Raw genomic sequence first — 24,727 nt, forward strand, 5'->3', positions numbered from 1 at the left:
AAAGAACAAAGACTTCAATATCAATTCTGCACAAAACCAGTCTGAAAACTCGAGAAATAGCACTATAAGTTCAAGTAATCCCACTTCAACTTCTAGTCCACCTCCTTCAACTTTACCTAATAGTTCCCAAATTGATTCTTCAACTATTTCCAATCACTTACCTACTATTTCTGATCTTGATATTCCTCTAGCAATTAGGAAAGGTGTCAGAAGTTGCATTAAATATCCTATTGCTAAATATCTCTCCTACCACAGACTATCAAAGAATCATAAAGCTTTCACATCTAGGATTTCACATTTGTTTGTGCCAAGGAATATACAAGAAGCTTTGGATGATCCAAACTAGAAATTAGCAGTTATAGAGGAGATGAATACTCTAAGGAGAAGTGGCACTTGGAAGATAGTTAACTTGCCCAAAGACAAAAAAATAGTAGGGTGTAAATAAGTGTTTACAATAAAATGTAAGGCTGACGGGAGTGTTGATAGGTACAAAATCAGACTGGTGGATAAAGGCTTCACCCAGACTTATGGGATTGATTATCAGGAGACCTTTGCTCCTGTGGCAAAAATAAACTCTATCAGAGTCCTGTTGTCTCTTGCAGTAAATTCAGATTGGCCTCTACACCAACTTGATGTCAAAAATGCGTTTCTTAATGGTGATCTTGAAGAGGATGTCTTTATGAGTTTGCCACCGGGATTCGAAAATAAACTTGGGAGTGACAAAGTATGTAGACTGAAGAAATCCCTATATGGTCTCAAACAGTCCCCAAGAGCATGGTTCGAACGCTTTGAAAATGCAGTTACCAGTTATGGCTTCCTTCAAAGTCAGGTAGATCACACTATATTTTATAAACACTCAAAAAACGGTGAAGTTGTAATTTTGATTGTTTATGTTAATAACATTATTTTAAATGGTAATAATGAGACAGAGTTAACAGTCCTCAAGTAAAAACTTGCAAAGGAGTTCCAAATCAAGGACCTGGGAATCCTAAAATATTTCCTTGGAATGGAGTTTGCAAGATCCAAAGAAGGCATCATTGTCAATCAGAGAAAATATGTTCTTGACCTTCTTGGAGAAACAAGATTACTCGGCTGCAGAGTTTCTGAGCCTAATGTGAAACTATATGCTGCCAAAGCTGAAGAAGTAAAGGACATGGAACAATATCAGAGACTTGTGGGCAAATTAATCTACTTGTCTCATACACGACCTGACATTGCTTTTGCAGTGAATATGGTGAGTCAATTTATGCACTCACCAGGGCCAAAGCATTTTGAAGTGGCCTCCAGAATCCTAAGGTATCTGAAAGGGACTCCTGGAAGAGGCTTACTGTTCAAGAAACATGGCCACCTACAAGTTGAGATCTACACTGATGCAGATTGGGCAGGAAGTGTTAATGATAGGAGATCTACTTCAGGCTACTATTCTTTTGTTGGGGGAAACCTAGTTACCTGGCGAAGCAAAAAACAAAATGTGGTGGCTAGAAGTAGTGCAGAAGCAGAGTTCAGAGCTGTTGGTCATGGAATCTGTGAAGAAATGTGGATCAAAAGGATACTTGAAGAACTGAAGTTTCCTTAGTCAAAACCTATAAAAGTCTATTATGACAACAAGGCTGCTATCTCTATTGCTCATAATCCAGTGTTGCATGATCATACGAAACATATAGAAGTGGACAAACATTTCATCAAGGAGAAGCTCGATACTAGAATAATATGCATGCCATATCTTCCAACAACTGAACAAATTACTGATGTTCTAACTAAGGGTCTTCACAAGAAGCAATTTGATAAACTTATTGGCAAGCTAGCTATGGAAGACATCTACAAACCAGCTTGAGGGGGAGTGTTGGAAATATTGCTGGAAATATGCTCAAATTAAGGAAGATTGGTCCTTGATCCTAGAATATTCTAGGATTTAAGTTTTATGTAAATATTATGTAAATATAGTAAGTTAAGGATGTAGATTAGGATGCTGTCAATATTTAGTTTATTTTTTTCCTTTTTTGTTTATAATCCTCCCCTTAAAGGAGGATGCTGTTCTTGCTCATTGTAATCAAATAAGACAAATTATCTTTGATTATTTCTAAGACTTCCTGAAGGCTCCGTCGAAAGACCCTTTTGCAACTCCCTTGGAAACCCTTCTGTGACCTCTCACACCCGAAGACCCTTTTTCTTTCGAAGCCATCCTCCCACAAGACCCCCTTCAGGTGATCCCTTCCGAGAAAATCTTGTTCCTTCGCCTGGCCTTGCCGACTTTCTACTAAGTTTCCCCGAAACAAGCAAGTTTCAATTGTTGTATTCCGACAACAATACACATATTAGTTACTTAAGCTTTATCTTTTACATGGAGATGTTAAGAGTAAAAATGATAATATAAAAGATAAATTTAACTCTCTATCTAACAACTTAAACTTTTAGATGAGATAAACAATAACATATCCAGCCTTTATCCCACTATGTAGGGTTGGCTACATAAATTCTAGACTTCCATATATTTCTGTCTTTTGTCATATCTTCATTTAGGTCCATACACTTCATATAAAACTTTAATGTCTCTTCCAAAATATTCTTGGATCTGCCTCTACCTCTTTTTTTTTTATTAATTGTTCTATTTCATCAACTCTCTTCACATGAGCGTCTCTTGGTCTCCTTCTCACATGACCAAATCACTGTAGTCTAGTCTCTCTGATCTTCTCCTCGATTGGCACTACTTCTACCTTAATACTAATAACCTCATTTCTAATTTTATCTTTTCTTGTATGGCCGCACATCCATCTTAGAATCCTCATCTCTGCTACGTTCGTCTTTTGCTCATGCTAGTATTTGATTGCCCAACATTCTGAACTATACAACAAGACTGGTCTTATCTATAGAATTTTCCTTTCAATTTTAATGGGATTTTACCATCACATAACACCCCCGATGTATTTTTCCATTTTAGCCAACCTGCCTTAATTCTGTGCATGACATCCTCGTGAATTTCTCCATCTTTTTGAATCGCTGATCCAAAATATTGAAAATAGTCTTTTCTTTATAAGATTTGGTCTTCCAATTTTAATATAACATTCTTCACTCTTACATTCTTACTAAATTTACATTCTATATATTCTATTTTCCTTCTACTTAATTTAAATTCCTTAAATTCTAAATTGTTTCTCCACAACTCAAGCTTAGTGTTCACTCCCTCTTTTGTTTCATCCACCGACACTATGTCATCTGCAAATAGCATACACCATGGCACCTCTATCTGAATGTGTTTAGTTCATCCATTACTAAAGCAAATAAGTATGGAGTTAGTGCAGTCCCATTGTAATTTTAAACGGCTCAATATCCCCTCCGCATGTTCTGACCCTTGAGTTGAAATCTCACTATTAACCCAATATTTATATAGCTTCACGTGTTTAGACCAATTATATTAAACCCTGGTCACACGTAAGGGAGATAAGTTATCCCTTTATCTAAAAGCTTGATGAGATGACAATTAACAACTCAATAGGAGGCAACCTAAAAATCAAAGGCAAACAAACACATGCGCGCACGCACGCGCGTGCGCACACACACAAGGGAAGAGAGAGAGAGGGAGTAATATGCACAAAGGGAGAGAGAGAAGAGAGTAATTGTATTATAACCTTCCTAAATCCACCATACCTTCTAAGACCACAATCCGCCCTTGTTGCATGCTTATCTTATCAATTAGTATGCGCAATTGATTCAAGCAATGGTTTTCTGATTCCACCTGACAAAATTGAACAAAAATTACATGTCGTAATATGCATATCTAGCATTTTTGGAAATGATTAAACTTGCCAGAACAACAAAAACAAAGACACACAATAGCTTTTACATGAAGAAAAACTTAGCTGACAACTATTTTCACACTAGACATATTATTACTCCAGTGATGCCTTTCTTAAACTTCTATTGCAGTTCATGATTCATTGTTTTCAACTATGATTGTTTAGTGGTTCTATAGTCCACATAATGTAAAACCTTTTTCTTATGCGAGTGGTAGGCATCCCTAGTAATGTAATCTTGCACGCAAACAACACCATAACTAAGGAAAATTTACTAAGAAAGATAATTACACAATATCAAATTGGGGTCGCAAAACCCAAAGTATAACACCATTCAATCATTCAAGTGAAAATCAAAAAGAAATTTTATTCCCGTAATCTCATTCATTCAATACTTATCATATCTAGAAAGGAGTAACATGAATGGGTGCAAAAATGTGTGCGCGCGCATGCAGAGAGAGAGGTGACTTTATTTGACAACCAACCTATTTTTGTTAAAAGCAAAAGGCAATTGTGTGCAAAAGACTCCAACAATTGTTAGGTCTGGGTCAAAAACATTCATTCTTATCCCATTATGCAAAAAGATTGTTTCCTTATTTTGACTTTTAACCCAAGTTGCAATGATCATCCATTTTATCTTTGCTTGAAGGCCTTTGTTTATTTTCATAAATTAAACCACTCTAGTTTCCTTAGTTCAAATGAAGCCCAACTCCGACCAAGAAGAAATATTTCATGTGTTAAGAGATTACAATTTATATATATAACTATATATACTTTACATCACTACACTATGGTAACAATATATCTTATATGATATGTAGAATATACACTTCCTTATGTTAGAATAGATTGCATGTATATAACTTTTGTACATCACGTTCAATAAAAGGGGAGAAAGACATTACTTTTCTACATGTATCAAAGCAACCAAAAAAAAGAAAAGGAAGAGAAACCCTAACCCTAGTTGTAGTAGAGTCGGCCATCGCCATCATCATCATCCCCATCACATCCAGTCAATGGTAGTGTGTCTCCTACTAGTCATGTTTCCTTCGAGTACTGGTGATGCATCATGTTCTCTCATATTGCATTCGACTTATCTAGATCTAGCAACTCTAGCCTAGATTCAACAACTCTCATCTGGCTCCAATAACTCTCCTGGGTGGTGTGATTTTCTCACATCTAGTTGCAACTCTCTCAAATCATTGTGCATCCTGTAGAAGGAAATAATGTTAATTAATTTTGTTATGTGTATTTCTCTTTTTCCCCACATAGTGGGATAAAGGCTTGATATGTTGTTGTTGTTGTTATTTCTCTTTTTGTTGTGCCATGGTTGTGTTTGTTGTAAGTTCTGATGATGTTATATTAGTTGTCTGTGATGTTGTTATATTAGTTGTTGGTTAGTTAGGCAGTTATAACTTCTTGTTGCAAGTTGGAAAGTTTGTTATTAATAATGCAACTTCAGCTATACCTGCATTTCTATAATTTTGATCATTCAGTAAAGTTCTTTCAACAAGAACGTTTCCCTCTTCTCTCTTTTCTCGTGTTTTCTTTCGGTTAGTGCCTTGAAGCTCTTGCTTCATGGTATCAAAGCCATAGACAAACGTCAATGGCTTCCAATCAAGAATGCAGTTCATCGTCTCTGCATCGTTCTTCCTCTACTTTGTCGTTGGCGTCACAATGCAATTTCTCAGCGGTTGCTTAGGCCTTTAATTACGTTCCTATCAAGATGGATATTAGCAATTACCTCTTCTAGAAGGAACAGATCCTAGCGACAATTAGGGCATTTGATCTGCTCCCATTCATCAACAAGTCCTCATTGCCGATGAAGTATATTTTTGATCCAACCTCCACTAAATCCGACTCTTAGGTTGTCAATCCTGACTACCTCAATTGGATCAAGTAAGATTAATTACTTCTCGATTGGTTATTTTTCACAATTGATAAAGACGTGCTCGCACAGGTGATTCATTGTGAATCATCTGCAGAGGTATAGTTAGTTCTTGAAAATCTCTATTCTCAACAAACGGTAGCTAAATCCTTTCAGTAAAAGCAATAATTAAGGTCAATGAAAAAGGATTCTCTTTTTGTGAATGAGTACATTCTGAAAATTAAAACCATAAGGCATGCACTTGTGGACATTGAAAAACCTCTTAGTGATAAGGACTTGTTGCTAGCCATTCTAAATGGCCTAAATAATGATTACGAAACTGGGGTTAGTCTCATCACTTATCAGATGGATGACATAAAACTAGAAAAAGTTCAGTATCTTTTATTGATGCATGAGCAAAGGTTGTCTGCTAAGAATGTTTCAATGTCCTTGGTTCTTAATTTTGATACTGCAACATCATCTATGCATGCCAATATTGCATCATATTACTCTAAAACTGGAAGTGGATCTATACACAAGAAGGACGAATTCAAAACCTGAACCAAGGCTGCACCAATCATCAGAACCAAATTTTGGACATGAGATAAGGTCTCTCAGCTCACCTTCTAAGATTGACTCTGGGATGGAAATAGATCTGCCCATAGCCCTAAGGAAAGGAATCCAAGAGTGTACAAAATATCTCTTACATCCATTATCTCATTTTTTATCCTTTCAAATGTGCTCTTCGACTCATAAAAGCTTTCTTGCAAACATTCATACAGTATCCATTCCTACCACATTATCAATGGCTTTAAAGTGTAAAAAGTGGAAGAATGCTATGAGTGTTGAAATGCAAGCCCTAGAGAAAACCAATACTTGGGAAATTGTGGGTTTGCCAAAAGAAAAGAAACTGGTGGGTTGCAAATGGGTTTTCACAATCAAATATAAAGAAGATGGGTCACTTGAAAGGTACAAACCTCAGTTGGTAGCAAAAAGATACACCCAAACATATGGAATTGACTACCAGAAAACTTTTGTTCTGATAGCCAAAATAAACACGGTAAAAATTCTTTTGTCCCTAGCAGCTAATTTTGACTGGCCTTTACAACAATTTGATGTGAAAAATGCTTCCTGACACGGAAACCTTGAGAAAGAGATCTACATGGATATACCTCCAAGATTCAATGGAAACATACTTGGAACTAAAGTCTGCAAACTCAAGAAGGCACTGTATAGCCTGAAACAGTCACCTAAAGCTTAGTTCAGAACATTTTCCAAGGTGAAGCAAACCATGGGGTATAAACCAAGCTAGGGGGACCACACCTTGTTCATAAAACACTCAACTTCAGGTTCAGTTACCCTTATTGTCTATGTTGATGATATTATAGTAACAGTGAACGATGAAAAGGAGAGACCGAACTTGGGGAGATATTTGGCTATGGAATTTGAAATCAAGGAACTAAGGGATTTAAAATATTTCTTAGGTATTGAAGTGGCACGATCCAGGCGTGGGATATTCATATTTGAACACAAGTATGTTCTTAACCTTTTGAGGGACACAGGGAAAATGGCTTGCAAACCACCAACATCCTGATTAATCCTAATCACAAACTAGGTGAAACAGAGGGAGACAAAGATACCAACAAAGAAGCCTATCAAAGATTAGTGGCAGGCTGATTTATTTATCTCACACAAGGTCGGACATAGCTGTCAAGCCTCTTAATCGAGACTTGAATTTCTAGAACGAATGAGAGTGTAGAGAGAGAGGGGGAGAGGACAATTTGGAGGGAGAGAGAGAATTGGAGGGAAAGAATTCAATTGTATTTCATGCATGAATTCTCATCCTCGCGCATGTGAGCCTTATATAAGCTATTCCCAACAGTTACATTCAAATCGAGGGTATTATGGTAAAGCTATCGTTACAAGATTGGTTAGGTCCCACCAAAACAACTAGAAATTTCAAAACAAAAATTACAATACGACCCTTGGGTTGTGACACTCCCCTCCCCTTCAGAAACATTCTCGCACATTTAAACCGTGACAAATTCCCCCCTACTTGAAACATTTCTCATCCTTAAGAAATGCTAAGTAGACTAGTTGCTCCTAAGTAAATCAACCAGGTATTCCCAAGTGTTGTTATCTTGATGGAGATTGGACCACTTCACCAGCACCTATATGATGGGAGCTCCATGCTTATTTATGACTCTCCGGTCTAGTATAGAGATGGGCTCTACTGCAACATCTGCATCCTTAGACAGTTGAGGTAGGTTAGATGACCAACTGTGTTCCCACTGACCTCTTGAGTAAAGAGATGTGGAAGACTGGGTGAATTCTTGATTCCTCAGGCAGTTGTAGTTCATACACCACCTTCCAACCTTAACTACAGTTAGATAGGGTCCATAATATCTAGGGCTTAACTTGGTCACTTGCCCTTGAGCAATTACTTTGAGATGGGCAGGCCTGAGCTTCAAATATACCCTTTCCCCCACACTAAACTCCCTTTCACTTCTCTTGCGATCCGCATACTGCTTCATGCGGTTCTGAGCCAGAGCTAGCTCCTCCTTAAGCTGTTGTAACACCCTCTGCCTCTTCTCTAGGTATGCCTCCATAGTGGCCACTACGATATGTTCTCCTACTATTGGAAGTAGTGGAGGCTGGTAACCAAACAGTGCTTCAAAAGGTGACCTCTTAATAGATGCATGGTGGTTGGAATTATACCACCACTATGCAAGTGAGACCCACTTATGCCAACCCTTAGGGTGAAAGAAACATAAACAACGTAGGTAGCTCTCCACACACTGATTCACCCATTCAGTCTGGCCATCCGTTTGAGGATGGTAAGCTATAGACATTTTAAGCTTCAGTGCTTCACCCCCAAGGATTTCATCAATTCCTTGATACGACAAATCAGCCATATCATTTAGATAGGTTGCTGCCAAGTTAATCTTCTGCCCTTCGACCACATTATAAAATTAGAAAAAACATTCACACTAGCAGATCCACCACCGTGGTTTTGATCCTTCAAACATCGGTATCTTCAACCGGGGCATGGGGGTGTAACTAGGGGATTGAGAGGAAGATCTCGTTACTTGTAGTGTTGGTTCCATGGTTGGGAGTTCCTCTACCTCTTGCACTCTTGAGGCTCTAGAAAGAATGTTGTTGCCAAGCAGAATAGGATCTGTAATTGTTCTTGGAGAAAAATACGGTGACAACCGAAATTGAGGAAGTGATGACTACATATTGAACATGTTGTTGATCCTCTAGCCATATTGATCCATGGTCTCCTTGTTCTTCTCCAATTCCCTCTGCATACTCTCTCGAGTTGCTGCAAAATCCTCTCAAATGGCAGCGAGATCTCGCTACGCATTCTCTCGTATGGCCGATCCTGCCTCCTGGGTCTAAAGCATCCCAAACTCCAAGACCTCCATCCTGGCTTCTAATTGTTTCAGTCTAGTTCCTTCGGCCATTCTTCAGTAGATTCACCTTCAATCTGCAACCAAGTTCCTCCTATTGATCACCAAACAAAGTTGCATTCGCTATGGCTACGCAATTCCCAACCCCAAATCCGATTCCTCCAACCGATCACCAAGGATCAACAATCCTCTCCAAACTGATCGCGATCGTTGTGATACCAATCTGCACCTACTTTGCGTTGATCTCAATTCTGTCACCGAGGATTGTCAACTCTAATACCAGAATGTTAAGCCTCGAGGCTGAGGCTCGGGCATTCACAGGAATTATAGAAGGTCCGAGAGAAAGAGAGAATAGAAAAGGAGGGAGAATTCAAAGAGAGAAGAAGGAGGGAAAGAATTTGTTATTAATCTCAACATAATTCCCATCCTCTACGCTATAGCCTTTTATAGCACTTCCTTTCTGTTGTAAAGCTTAATTGAAATCAGTTACAGCAGTAACTAAAAAGTACAGGTGGTTCATGCATTGGCAGCCAAAAGACTAGTATGCCCTAGGGTCGTGACAGGATTATTCAAAATGTGTGTGATAAAAAGAAGAGGGTACAAGCATACTAGTACATTGCATGGTTGTTCTATCAATTAGGAACACCATTCAATGTTGCAAGAAATAATGCATTCAAAGATGCAATTGAAGCCATTGGACAATATGGACTGAAGTATGAAGCCTCCAAGTTACCATGAATTGCGAGTTACATTCCTCAAGAAAGAAATGGATTACACGCAAAATTTATTCAAGAACCATAAGGAGGCTTGGGCAAAGCATGGTTGTTCGATTATGTCAGAAGATTGGACTGATAGTCGAGTTCAAACCTTGTTCAACTTTTTGGTGAGCTGTGGAGTTGGTACAATGTTTGTGAAATCAGTTAATGCTTCATCATATGCCCACACCAGAGAAAAGATGTGTGAGTTATTAGATTCTTTTGTGGAGCAAATTAGAGAGACTAATGTTGTTTAGGTGATCACAGATAATGCATCCAATCTTGTATCAGTAGGTAAGATTCTCCAAATAAGGAGACCATACATTTATTGGACACCGTCGGTAGAACATTCCATTAATCTTATGTTAGAAGATATTAGAAAGATTCCTCAAGTTGCTAGGACACTAGAAGGGCAATAGGAATTATTGGTTTTCTCTACAATCCCATTAGTGTTCTCAACATGATGAGACAGTTCAGAAAGCAAGGGGATTTGATTAGGGCAAGAAAAACTCATTTTTGCACATCCTATCTCACACACCAAAGAATTCACAAGTTGAAGGTAAATTTGAAAACTATGTTCCCTTCTCAAGAATGAGTCTCCAGTCAATGGGCAAAGAATCTAAAAGGCAAGAATGTCTCAAAAACTGTTTTGATGACATCTTTTTGGAATAGTGTGGTGTATATCCTTAAAGTTATGGGGCCCCTTGTACACATTCTTAGACTCACGGATGATGAAAAGAAACCTGTTATGGATATATATATATATATATGAAGCCAGAGAGCAAAAGAGTATCATGAAAGCACTCAATGAAAATGAAGCCGAATACAAAGACATTTTTAAAATCATCGATACAAGATGGGAGTGTCAATTTCATCATCCTCTTCATGCAACTGCTCATTTTTTGAATCCAGAATTCTTTTATGATAATCCAAAGTTAGACTTTGACGAGGAAGTAATATTGGGGTTATATGCTTGCATATCAAAATTAGCTCCAAGTCTTGAATTGCAAGACAAAATCATGGGCGAGTTATATGCATACAAGAAAGCACAAGGCATTTTTTGACTTCCAGTGGCAATTAGAGCAAGAAAAGCTAAATCTCCAGGTACTAATTATTAAATTATAATATTAGTTTTGTTAATTGATAATTTATATGCTTTTAATTTTTATTGCTTTTGTGTATTTTTAAATTGCAATGAGGTATATACAATTTGTTACCCTTTATATGAAGCAGAGTGGTGGAGTTTGTCTGGTAGCTTAGCTCCAAACTTAAAACTAGAAATTAAAATACTAAGCTTAACTTGTAGTGCTTCCGGATCTGAGTGCAACTAGTGTGTGTTTCAACAAATACATACAAAAAGGAAATATAAGCTTGAAACAAAAAGGTTGAATGATCTTGTCTTCATCAAGTAGAATCAAAAGATTAAGGAGCGATATGATTGAAGAGATGTAATTGATCCCATTTCTTTAGAAGACATTGACCAATGTAGTGAGTGGTCGATTAGGAAGATAGGCATTCACTCTAATAATAAAGTAGAGGATGATTTGGTGTTTGATGGTGATGACTTGACATGGAGAATTGTGGCATGTGCTATGGGTGTAGGTGAAGGAAAGAAGAATACAAGATTTCAATCAAGCTCTACTCCTTCTAGCTCACAAGCAATATTTCAAGAAGAGGAAGAAGCCAATACAAATGAGACAGAAGATGAAATGGAAGAATATCAATCTGAAGGAGATGAAGATGAAGAAAACTTAGAGCTACAATATGATGATGATGACTTTTAGCTTCGGGGAAACAAAAGTTGTTCTTGTTCATATTTGGGAATATTTTAGATATTTTTAATATTATTAATTGTTGTATACCTAAGGGGTATAACTGTAATAAAAGGAAAAGTAGAGCTATAAGGGTTGTAACCATTGTAAGGCAGTTAAACATTTAATTTTGAATTCGAGAGTAGCAACCGTTTCTGGCGCTAGCTTCCCATGAGGATGGACGAGTATAAAAACTCGATCCTAGCCCACTTGAGAGGCATGAAAATACAAATGAATTGCCTTTTCCAAACTTCCCTCTAAATCTCTTTCTCTCTCTCTTTCCCGATCCTTCCCCAATTTCTCTAAATTTCCCTTCCCACTCCTATTTTCCTGCCAAGTTCTCCTCTAAATATAGGAGAATTCTCCTTATCGGATCAAGGATTCGACAAATTGGTATCAGAGCATCGTTCCTGGCACAAGAATTTCGGTGAATTCCAGCAATGGCGGACAGCACTCACATGAAGCAAATGGAAATGCAGCTCCAGTAGATGACGGCCACGGTGATGGATGTGCAAACGCGAGTGGGATCCATGGAGGATGCGATCGAAATGATGGTTGATAAGAAGTTGGAGGAGACCTCGGATCGGTTGCGCGGGGATATGCGCAATCAGATCAGAGAGGAGATGAGGGAACAGAGCAATATGTTGCGTGATCAAATACAACAATTTATGCTCATGTTCTCAAGTCAGGTGCAGGTGAGGATGTCCCGGATTTTCCCCCACAAGAGAGAATGGATCTGATTCTACCAGGAGTTGGTAATAGCCAGAGGGTGGTAGGATCATTAGAAGCGGAGATTGATCCAACTGAGGTTGGAGAAAATGGGATGGAGAGAAGGCCGAAAATCCAGGTAAATTTGACTCACTCAAATTTTTCGATTCCTAAGTTGGAGTTGCTGGTGTTTGATGAGTCGAAGCCACGCTGGTGGATTCAAAGGTGTGAGAAGTTGTTTGGCATTCATCATGTGACGGATGAACAGAGAGTGAACGCAATGGCCTACCTAAACGATGTGGAAGACATATGGTTCTAAGGGTGATCAAGGGTGAGGAGTGAGTACAATTGGGATGATTTTGTTAATGGTTTGTGCAAAAGATTTGGCGAGAAGGGAACTATGGCCACAGTGGAAGAATTTAACAAGATGAAGCAGCAGGGGTAGGTGCAAGAGTACCAACACAAATTTGAGGAATTAAAGTCCCTTATGATCGCCAGAAATCCTTATATGACCGAAGAATACTTCATGTCAAGTTTTGTAGGCAGCTTGAGTGAGGAGATCAGATCAACGGTGAAAATGACAAGGCCCAGGACAATGCAAGAAGCAATGGAGAGTGCACTTCTTCAAGAGTTGAATGTGGAAGCCTTGACAAGGAAACAAAAGAATCAAGGCAAGGGAGGAAGTTATGGCCTATCACCCTTTCACGGAAAGGTGCAAGGGAAGGAGACATACAGGCCGGGAATAGGGCCCCGACTCCAGGCCCTGCCATCTCCTGCTCCAGTGGTGCGACAAGGGGGAATAACAATGGATTAATGGAGACCACCAAGTACGTTGTTAAAGGTGGTCTCAAGTATATGGTATAAGAAGAAGATGATGGCAGTAACAGTGAATGATGGCAATTCGCTAGAGTTCCTTTTGAAAATTTTAGATAAAAGTTGTAACCAAACTGTAATTAGTTATAGTTTGGGGGTTAAACTGTAAATATCTAATAATATTCATTGGGATATCCACCCACTATTATAAATAGAGGGCAAGGGGTAGCAAATGGAGAGAGAGTTCTCATTTTTCTATTTGTAACGAGTGCTAATTGTTTCTGAGAGAAAGGCTAAGGCTGTTAGCTTTGTAATCTTGGGGGAAAACAATTGGGGCGCTCGGGAATAGAAGGGAGAGAAGGGTCACTACTGTACTGATCGATTTCTGGAAATAAAGACTACTCTCGGGAGGATCTTAGAGGCTAGATGTAGTGCCAATTCAATTGGCATGAACCAGGATAAAAGTTTGTCTGCTTATATGGTTTGAATGTTTTCTTTCTTATTTTGTTCTTACTTAAATTATGTTCTTTATTGATTGTTTGTGTTATGGTGTGTTGGGCGGTGTGTTGGGCGGTGAGTTGTGAGTGTTTGGAGGGGTGTTTGATCGGTTTCTTGGAGGGTTTTAAGGCTGCCAGTGCTCCCAATTTATAACATATGTGGTATAAGTGTGGGGACAAGTACATCCCAAGGCATTAATGTAGGAGGCACTTACTTCTATTGGAAGGGGGTGAAATAGATGAAGGGACGAATAAGGAAGTTGTGGCAGAAGGGAGCAAGTGGGAAGAAGGGGATAACGGAGCCATTTCATAGCATGCTATTGTCATGACCCTAGGGTTTAGCTAGGGTCTAGGAAGGAAATGGGGAGAATTCGGGAGAGAAATGGAAAAGAATTGGAGGGAGAGACAGAGCAGAAATCAAGAGAAAGAGAGGGAAAACAAGGGAGAACTAGAGAGAGAGTGAGGGAAATATGGATTCACTATATCATTCCAACATACATTTTTCTACATACTAGAGCCTATTTATAAGTTGTTCAACTAAAAGAAGAGTCTAGGAACAGCACCCATGTGCACTACAACAGAACTAATAGCATTTCTTAACCAATAGTGTAACTAATTACAACTTTGCCCCTATAATACCCCAAGGGTCGTGACAATTCCCCCTCCTTTAAAGGTTTATTGTCCCTAAGAAACTTATTACAACCGAGCCGTTATTTCTTCATCCAATGCCTTTCTTCATCAATTGGTTTCTTCTTCGTCTTTTCTTGTTCTTATCTCGTATTTTCCTTTGCTCCTGCTTTCTCTTTTTCTTCTTTCTCAATAGTAACAGTATTATGACTTGCTGCAACACCAATCTCAGCCATCCACCTCTTCCATATTGCCATTAAAAATGGTTTTAAATGAGTTGTTAGTCCTGCAACTGTGTCTTTTCCAATCATAGAGAGAATTTCAAACCTCTCTGCAAGCAAAAATATGTACAATACTTCCAACTCTTCTGGCTACAATGTCACCTTTGTCTTATCTTGTGTGCCCATGCCAATGACATCCGTATGAGATGTTCCAAGCAAGGTGTCCAGTGCAATCCTTCCTTCCTTCTCCTCAAATACTTGGTAAAGAGGCTTTTCATGCTCCTTCCTCTATTGCTTCCAGAGATCAATCATAATTGGAGTCTCAACACCAATGGAAGTGCTTGAGAGGCTGTCAATTGATTGAATGCCATCCCCCAATTCCTCTTCCTCAATCTCTTCTTCCACCTCATCTCCTTCCTCTTCTTCTTCCTTCAGATCACCCCAATGTTTGGTCTTATTAACTAGTTCTTCCTCATATAGTTGGGTTGATCTTGTCGCAAAACCCCAAAAACATCACCATCGAGCGAACTACCATATTCATCAATAGGTTTGCCCCAACCTCCCGGATGATAACCACAACTCTGCAAGTTGATGAGCCATAGGGGAGGAGCACCTTCAGGCATCCCAAGAGCTACTTGCTGATTGTTGGAGTCTACCCCAGGCACACTTTTAGCAAGTATTTTCTCCTATAGAACCTTAGTCTCTTCTTCAACAATTGCCTTTTCTTTTTTTTCATTTAGAATTGTCTTATTCAGTTCAGGGTTTCCCTCATTCTTTGCAGCTACTATTCCCACTGTTATGACCTCGTCAATCTCATACTTCGCATCAACTGCATGTACACCATCCTCCTCTTCCACAGCTACCTCATCAGCTTCTTGCACTACCTGATTAGCAGTCTTAGAAGCTCTGTTGATAACATAGGTTTTGGTCCTTTCTCCAAACTGAGTACATAAGTCGATCACAAATTGTGGCCAGCTCAATTCCACCCTCCTGTGGCTCCAATTTTGAAAGCAAGCATCTACAACGCCATCCAAATAAGCTACAACCATGTTCACCTTCTCCCTTTCAGCTACTCGGTATTAGTAGAACACTCGCTCGCACCTCCTGATCCACTATTTAGGCCTATATCTTTAAAACACCGAAATCACCATCTACGGTGCTGGGGATGTGGAAGGGCTTCCTCCAACTCTTCTAACTACATCTCCCTCCTTTGCCTCCAACCTCTCCCTTGCTTCCATAGGATTGTCAGGCCCCTGCCTAGATCTTGGTGTCGTTAGAATTGGCGCCGATGAAGCCTTGGGAGTGAAATTCGTCGGAAGACTGGCATTAGGTTGTCGAGCTAACGTGCTCAACGCGACATGCAACTACTGGCTGATTTGCTGGCTTAATCCAGCAATTTCCTCCTGGAGTCCACTAAAAGCTTGATCCAAATTGGTCACACTCTCTGATCGGTAGCAACTTGCCTCCACTTGGAACTGCTCGACACCAATTACCAGATTGTTCGTCTTGGTTTCCAATCGTTCCACCCTCATTCCTTCTGCCATGGCCAATTACCAGGTTGTCCAATCAGGTTCGCCTCACCGTCTGGGCTAGAATCACCTGCCGATCAAAGTAGCAGCCACAACAACGCACCCAGATCTTAATTTCAGCGCCTCTGATCTGAGTCCTCTTCCTGGATCGCCTAAATTGCTTGCTGCCAAAATACGCCACACCAACCAGCAACCTAGTTGCTCTCGACGAATCACTTCGGATTACCTAGATAGCAGTCGCCTACGTTGCATGCGGACTCAGATCGGAACGTTGCATGCGTTATTTCGACTAACAGCGGAGGAACAGCCTCCTCTTGCTATGACTCAATCAGTCCTATGTCAACACTTGATCACTTCCGTTGTGGCTTCCTGAGCACTGGAAATCGCTTGGCTCATCAAAATATGTTTTCGGTGACTAGTTTATAGTGATCAAACTACCGGTTTTATCGGAATCTCAACTGAGAATCATCGGCTCTAATACCAAATGTCACAACCCTAGGGTTTAGCTAGGGTTTAGGAAGGAAATTGGGAGAATTCGGGAGAGAAATAGAAAAGAATTGAAGTGAGAGACAGAGCAAAAATCAAGAGAAAAGAAGGGAAAACAAGGGAGAACTAGAGAGAGAAAGTAAGGAAGGAAATATGAATTCACTATATCATTCCAACATACATTTCTCTACATACTAGGGCCTATTTATAACCTGTTCAACTGGAAATAGAGTCTAAGAACAGCACCCATGTGCACTACAACAGAACTAACAGCATTTCTTAACCAACAGTGTAACTAATTATAGCTTTACCCCTATAATACCACAAGGATCGTGACAGCTATTAAGGGAGTTGCTAGTAGCAAAATCATTAAGGTGGAGGGGCAAGTTTCGGAAGGTACTCTCATGGTCTTGATTGACAATGGGAGCACCCACAGTTTCATTGACGAAAGTACAGCTAAGAAATTGAGCTGTGAACTCTCTAATACATAGCCCCTATTGGTGACAGTAGCTAACAGCAATAAGGTGATGAGCAAGCCAGCATGTCTAGGGTTCTGCTGGACCATGCAAGGGGAAACCTTTGAGGCTGACCTGAGGCTGCTTAAACTAGGAGGATGTCGAATCATGTTGGGGGTTGACTAGATGAAGGGAGTAAGTCCCATCAGCTTCGACTTTAACAAGATGGAAGTCACACTAGCAAAGGAAGGGAAGAGAGTAACCCTACAAGGGAATGTTGAATCAGGTACCTGCAAGATGATCAAGGGAAGGCGGCTAAAGAAGCTGCTCATGTTATACCTAGGGTCGCTAGAACTACTTTCTTGAACAGGAATTCTACCACACTTACTACTCTCACACTGTAGCATCCCGCATCGAGCGATAGGAAGGACTGGAACAACTTATCCTGATGGGCCTACGCGAACTTCTCAAGAGGTCACCCATCCTTGAGCTTCCCCAGCTCAAGCACACTTAACCCGAGAGTTCTTTGCCTACATTCAGCTCAAAAGGTATCCAATTAGTATTATTTCCTTTCTTACTTATCCTCGATATACTACCATTTTCTGGGCTCTTGGGGTATTATCTTAGGAATAGATTTAAAAGTCAACAGAAAATGATAAACATAAACAGAATTAAAACAAACAAGAAACACAAACCACACATCCACAACAACACTGAGATTATCCTGGTTCATGCCAATTGAATTGGCATTACATCCAGCCTTAAGAACCCTCCAAGAGCAGCCTTCTTTGATTCATAAAGAATGATCGAACATCAGTTGCACCCCCTCGATTACAAGCCTTCTCTCAAGATTACAAAAGCTATTCTGAAACACAGCTTTCCCTCTCTCAAAACTTTCTCGAGAAACAACTGAAAATTATATGCCTAATGCCTAGCCCTCCTCCTTATTTATAGAATATTTAGGGCGACGATTCCTAGGCTATTTAAAGAATGGATATTACCAGTTTTACCCCCAGATTGATAGTTTTTTACAAGAGAGTCCACCGCCTATGTCTACCCTCTAAAATCGCATAATACCCTATAAAAAAACACTATTGTCATTGCCTCAATACTCTAGACAAAACTCTAACAACTCAGACACAAACTCACCCAAGTGGCCCACTTATTTTCTATTGAGGCGAAGGAGGCGTCAGAGGAACAAGGGGATTAACATGGGCAGTGTATGATGGCAACCAACAATCAGACTACAAACCGATGGAATGTACACGAATTAACCTCAGATGCACTATTGATTGAATTTCAGGACCTGTTTGCAGAACCTAAGAACCTTCCCCCTGAAAGACCCATAAATGTCCGATCCTACAGATACCCTCCCAAACTCAAAACCAAAATTGAAAAATTAGTCAAGGAAATGCTGAACCATTCCATCATTCATCCCAGCAGAAGCCCTTTTGCTTCCCTTGTCCTTCTAGTCAAAAAGAAGGATGGGACTTGGCGGTTTTGCATTAACTACCGCCAATTGAACTCTATCACAATTAAAGACAAATTCCCAATCCCAATTATCGAGGACCTTTTAGACGAACTCAGCCATGCCTCAGTGTTCTCCAAGCTAGACTTAAGGTCCAGATATCACCAAATTCGAATGAACCCAGCTGACATACCCAAGACAACCTTTAAAGCCCACCATGGTAATTATGAATTCACTATAATGCCATTTGGATTAACCAATGCACCAGCCACATTCCAAGCCCTAATGAACCTTATCGTAGAAAATTCATGTTGGTGTTCTTTGATGACATCCTGATTTACAGTCCTACCTTTTCTCAACACCTAGAACACCTTAAGACTACATTGCAAATCCTACGATTCAATCAATTGTGTATCAAGAGGTCCAAATGTGCATTTTCCCAAACACAAGTGGAATACCTCGGGCATGTCATCTCTAGTGCTGGAGTTAGCACGGATCCTAATAAGATAGAGGCCATGCTCAATTGGCCTAGACCAGTGAATGTCAATGCTCTACGGGGATTTTTGGGGTTAACCGGCTACTACAGGCACTTTTGTGAGGAATTATGGGATGATTAACAAAGCCCTAACCGAATTGTTAAAGAATGATGGGTTTAGATAGAGTGACAAGGTGGAGGTTGCATTTGTTCAGTTAAAACAAGCCATGGTGAGGTACCGATGTTAGGATTGCCTAACTTTAGTAAGCCCTTTGTATTGGAGACAGATGCTAGCAGAATAAGAGTGGGGGTTGTATTGACACAAGATGGCATGCCCTTTAGCCTTCTTTAGTCAGGCATTGGCCCCAAGGCATCAGGGCCTCAACACTTATGACAAGGAGTTGTTGGTTGTGCTTATGGCAGTAGACAAATGGAGATACTACTTAGAGGGGGGACAGTTCGTTATCAAAACCGATCACTAGAGCCTCAAATTCCTCCTACAACAAAGGCTACACACCAATTTACAAAGGAAGGGCATGGCCAAATTAATGGGGCTGAACTACATGATTCAATTCAAAAGGGGGAAAAGAAAACATGGTTGTAGACACTTTGTCAAGGTGTCACAAGCAGGGGTCAAGTGCAGCCATTTCTGCTTTGGTGCCGAATTGGTATCAGGAAGTAGCAGCAAGCTATGACAAAGGGAAACGGACTAAGGAGCTGATTGAGCAGTTGAGTATCGACGGCAACAATAAGCAAGGGTACAACTACACTAATGGGCTGATTAGATATTGAGGATGGTTGGTAATTGGGGATTGTGAGACCCTAAAGGATAAGAGTACTACGAACCATGCATGATTCACCCCTGCGGGGACACTCTGGGATCCAAAACACCTACCGGAAGGTGAAGCAGGTGTTTTATTAGCCTAGCTTCAAGAAATCAATTATGGAGTTTGTTTTGAGGTGCGACACTTGCAAAAGATGCAAGCATGAATCCGTGGCACGACCTGGACTGCTCCAACCCCTAGGCATTCCGGACCAAGCATGGGCCAACATCACTATGGATTTTATAAAAGACTTACCCAAGTCGGAAGGGAAGAATTGTATCCTAATGGTGGTTGATAAGCTGACCAAGTTCAGCCATTTCCTCAGCTTGTCTCACCCCTTCACGGCTCAGGAGGTGGCCAAGCTTTTCTTGGACAATGTGGTGAAATTGTATGGAGTTCCCCAAACAACCATGTCCAACAAGGACAAGGTGTTCACGAGCTTGTTTTGGCAAGAGCTATTGAAGACCCTAGGCTCTAAACTCCACATGTCCACCGCCTATCACCTGGAGACTGATGGGCAGTCCGAAAGAGTAAACCAGTGCCTAGAGACATATTTAAGGTGTTTTTGCTTTGTGCAACCGAGGGGATGGCATAAATAGTTATCCTTGGCCCAGTGGTGGTACAACTCTAGCCACCACCGTTCTATTAACATGACCCCTTTTAAAGCATTGTATGGGTACAAGCCTGACATCCTACCAACAACCGAGAAGCCAACATCAGTAGCAGACGTGGATGCCTATTTACAACAAAGGCAGCAAACTCTACAAGTCCTAAAAACAAAGTTGGCTAAGGCCCAAAACAGAATGAAACAATGGGCAGACAAGAAAATGAGTGAGAGGAAGTTAAAAGAAGGGGTGGAAGTGTACCTCAAGCTGAGCCAACCCCATTTGAAGTCCCTCTCCAAGCAGCCAGTCACTAAACTCAGCCCAAGATTCTATGGCCCTTACCCAATCATCAGAAGAGTGGGACCACTAGCTTACAAGCTGCAACTACCGGAAGGGACACAAATTCATCCGATATTCCATGTGTCCCTCCTGAAGAAATCAGCAGGAACTCAAGCGATCAGTCAAGCTCTTCCACCCTTCCACGAAGAAGAAGAATCGCCGACCACACACCAGTAGCCATCCTTGACAGAAGGGTGACTTATCAGCAAGGAGTTCCCCTAATTCAAGTGCTAGTACAATGGTCCACACGGCACCACGATAATAACACTTGGGAGTACTTGTCAGATCTCCTCCAACAGTTCCCTAATGCGACCAGTCTGCTTTCCATTCTTGGGGACAAGAATTAGCAATTCCCTAGTACAACTATAAGGGTTGTAACCATTGTAAGGCAGTTAAAACATTTAATTTTAAATTTGGGAGTGGCAACCGTTTCTGGTGCCAGCTTCCCGTGAGAATGGACGAGGAGAAAAACTCAGTCCTAGTCCACTTGAGAGGCATGAAAATACAATTGAATTGCCTTTTCCAAACTTCCCTCTAAATTTCTCTCTCTCTCTCTCACTCTTTCCCGACCCTTCCCCAATTTCTCTGAATTTCCCTTCCCTCTCCTATTTTCCCACCAAGTTCTCCTCTAAATATAGGAGAATTCTCCTTGTCGGATCAGGGATTTGACATTATTTTAATATATGCATTATTTATTTGGATTATCTTTTTCATGTTAAGGAGGTGGAAATGAAAACTTAGAAGGTGGCTAGTAGCCACAATTTGATGACGATGCCCTTTCACTTTAGGTAAGCAAAAGTTGTTCTTGTTCATATTTGGGTGTGCTTTAATTTTTTTTTTTAATAGTATTATATGCATTATCTATCTGATTAATGTTCTCATTTTAAGGAAATGGAGATAGAGTCAATAGTCAAGACAAGTATAAAACTTAGAAGTTAAAGCTATAATCTCTCACAATGATGTCTATTAGGTAAGCCAAAGTCATTCATTTTCTTTGAAGAATAATGGAAGAATTTGTATTTGATAGTATTTTAGATGTTTTATTATTATATGCATTATTTGATTGTCTTTTTCATATTAAATATATTTTTTATTCTGTTTTTATTTATTTAGCACCTCGCTTTGATCAAGGGAGCAGTTTTTTGGCACCTAGCACCTTAAGGGTGGCTTTTCCCTCTAACTACCCTCTGGCCATCAAGTTTGGGTGGGTAAACTTGGACTAGAGTTGATCGTCTAGTTTTTTATCGATCCAAATCCAATCACCACATTCTTTTGGTGTTGTATGTTGATGATATTGTTATTATAAGGAATGATCACGTTGGCATCACTAAGCTAAAGATGCCTCTAACAACACTTCCAAACCAAGGATTTGGGTTGCTTAAAATATTTTTTGGGCACTAAGGTGGCACAATCAAACACTAGCATCTATATTTCATAAAGGAAATATGCATTGGACCTGCCAAAAGAAACAAGGATGCTTGGAGATACCCCTATGAATCCAAATATTAAATTGTTACAAAGATAGGGGGACCCTATGCTTTACTCTAGACACCACCATCAATTACTTGGCAAACTAAACTACCTCACAGTCACCCATCTTGAAATGTGATAAGTTAGTTTTTGAATTCAGCTTGCAACAATCATTGGAACGCGATGATTCGTATCCTTTGGTATATTAAAGGTTCCCCTGGCTATGGTGTGTTGTATTGGGATCATGAACATAGTCACACTATGGCATAAACAAATGCTAATTGGGTAGGATCCCCTAGCGATAGGCAATCCACATTTAGATATTGTGTATTTGTTAGCAACAACTTAGTCTTTTGGAAAAGTAAGAAACAATGTTATTCAGTGTTCTAAAAGACGCTAAGCACTAGTTGGGCGGCAGACTAGCGCCTAGGCGGGGCCTAAAAAATTAATATTTTTTATTTTTTTCTTAATATTCTCCCTGCTGCAACAAGCAACAAGTTGGTGCTACTTGCTGCAGCAAGCAGCGAGCAACTGCAGCAAGCAGCAACGCAAGCTTGCTGCTGCAGCTTCTTCAATGTTTTTTCCTAAACAACTGGAGGCGGAAGAAGATGGATACAAACCAGAGGAAGACGAGATCAGCGACGAGAGATGACAGCCAACAAATGAGATTGGCGGCGACGAGAGAGAACGACCAACAGGTGAGGTCGGCGGCGACGAGAGAGCAGGACCAAGAGAAGAGATCGATGGCGGCGGCGAACGACTAAGAGGAGATCAAAGGCGAGAGAGAGAGGACCCGCGATGAATGACCAGAGAGAAAGGGAAGGGGGAAATAAGGTCGACCCAAGGACGCGCACGACCTAGGCGGCCCAGGCGGCGCGCGACCCAGGCGACCGCTATGGCCCGAGAGTCAGGCGAGCGCCTAGGGGTGCCGACCAGCCCTAAATCGTCGCGGCCAGTGGCCACCCAACGCCTAGGCGGCCGCCTAGGCCGAATTTTCGAACACTAGTGTTATTGCCAAATCCATTGTAAAGGTAGAATATAGGGATATGGCCCTCGCAACATGTGAGTTAATATAGTTGAAACTACTAGTTGGTGAGTTAGGAGTAACTCAAGTCAAGTCTACACAGTTAGTTTGTGATAATCAAACATTCAAGCTGCAATGCATATTGCTTCTAGTCCCGTGTTTCATGAGAGAACCAAACACATTGAAATTGACTACCACTTTGTCAAAGAAAGATGCTTTCCAGAGATATTGTCCCAACATTTGTTGGTTCTCATGAAAGTTAAATGATCTGTTTACTAAGTCACTCAAAAGTCCTCATATAAGCTACATGTGCACCAAGCTTGGCAAGTTCAACATTTATGCTCCAGGTTGAGGAGTGTTAAAAGATTATGATTAATATATTAGGCAACTGTATATATTTTACATCCCTATATTATAGTAACCATATATCTTGCATGATATGTCAAATATACACTTTCCTTATGCTATAATACTTTACATGTATATGAGTTTTGTACATCATATTCACTAAAAGGGGTGAAAGGCTTATTGCTTTTCCACATCATGCTTCAACTGAATGGCCTAGTTAAGCTTCCCTCGTCATGACAAAAAAGTTCCACATTCCATCAACATCCACATTTAACTTTACACTTGAAGAAGATCATGTCATTATTAAAGAGGTTTTTTAGCTCATTCCCATAGTTACAGTCCTTTCAAACCAAGGCAGGAAACATAAAACATGAAAATGTATTGGTACATTCATATCAGTGATTTGAAAAGCGCTAAGCGCAAAAGGCCTATAGAACTTAAGCACAAAGCAAAGTGCACTTAAAGTGAAGTGTGAATAAATAAAATAAAGAGTATAAACTTTTAAAAACATAAAAAAATATAAACTACTAAAAAAGCAATCATTAAAAAAAATTAAATAAGGATGACGGTTTCAAATTTAACAAGAGATGAGATATTACTTTTCATTTATATTTTATACCAGTTTACAAATTCATGCAATCATAGCAAAAACACATAGGGGTATATAAAGGGATACAATATGGTTAGCTGTTGGTCCTAATGAAACTTGAAGACAAGCTAGTATGAACTCTCGGTTCAAAGGATTTGATTATGCTAAGGCTTCTTTATTAATTTTTGTTTTTTTATTTTGTTAAGTCTTCTTTTGTTTTTTGCAAAAGTTTCACAAAAAAACCCATTCTATTTCATTAACACGATTTATACAACAATTCCCAATTAATCAACCCCTAATTTACAACAATCCCCAATCAATCAATTCCTAATTTGCAATCACTCAATAATCCCTATTTTACAACAATTAGAATCAATCATTAATCCCTAATTTATAGCAATTAGCAATAAATTAGCAACCCCTAATTTACACCTAATTACATATTCCCTTCAATATTTTTTGTTTGGTAAATACAACTAGGTCTTCTTTTTTTTTAAACAATTGTATATATGATTTTATTTTCTAAGGGTGCATTTGATTGCACACTTTTTCCATGGAAAATGGCCAATTTCTACCCAAATTCTAGGTTTTGTAGTGTTTGATTAACCAATT

General features: G+C 39.8%; 1 protein-coding gene across 9 annotated transcripts in view; it reads right to left on the reverse strand.

The window, feature by feature from the left end:
• LOC127802638 (alpha-1,3-mannosyl-glycoprotein 2-beta-N-acetylglucosaminyltransferase) overlaps positions 1 to 24,727 on the reverse strand; it is an 86,584-nt gene that overhangs the window by 53,729 nt on the left and 8,128 nt on the right. For 8 of the 9 annotated variants that reach the window (XM_052338568.1, XM_052338565.1, XM_052338566.1 and 5 more), the window contains one exon: positions 3,646 to 3,733. The exons of the other annotated variant lie outside the window; for it this stretch is intronic. In XM_052338568.1, the coding sequence (XP_052194528.1) occupies positions 3,646 to 3,733 (88 nt within the window). The remainder of the gene's footprint in view (positions 1 to 3,645; positions 3,734 to 24,727) is intronic. 9 annotated transcript variants of the gene reach the window in all.

This window comes from Diospyros lotus, chromosome 5, assembly GCF_014633365.1.
Source record: "Diospyros lotus cultivar Yz01 chromosome 5, ASM1463336v1, whole genome shotgun sequence".
Classification (NCBI taxonomy): Eukaryota; Viridiplantae; Streptophyta; class Magnoliopsida; order Ericales; family Ebenaceae; genus Diospyros; species Diospyros lotus.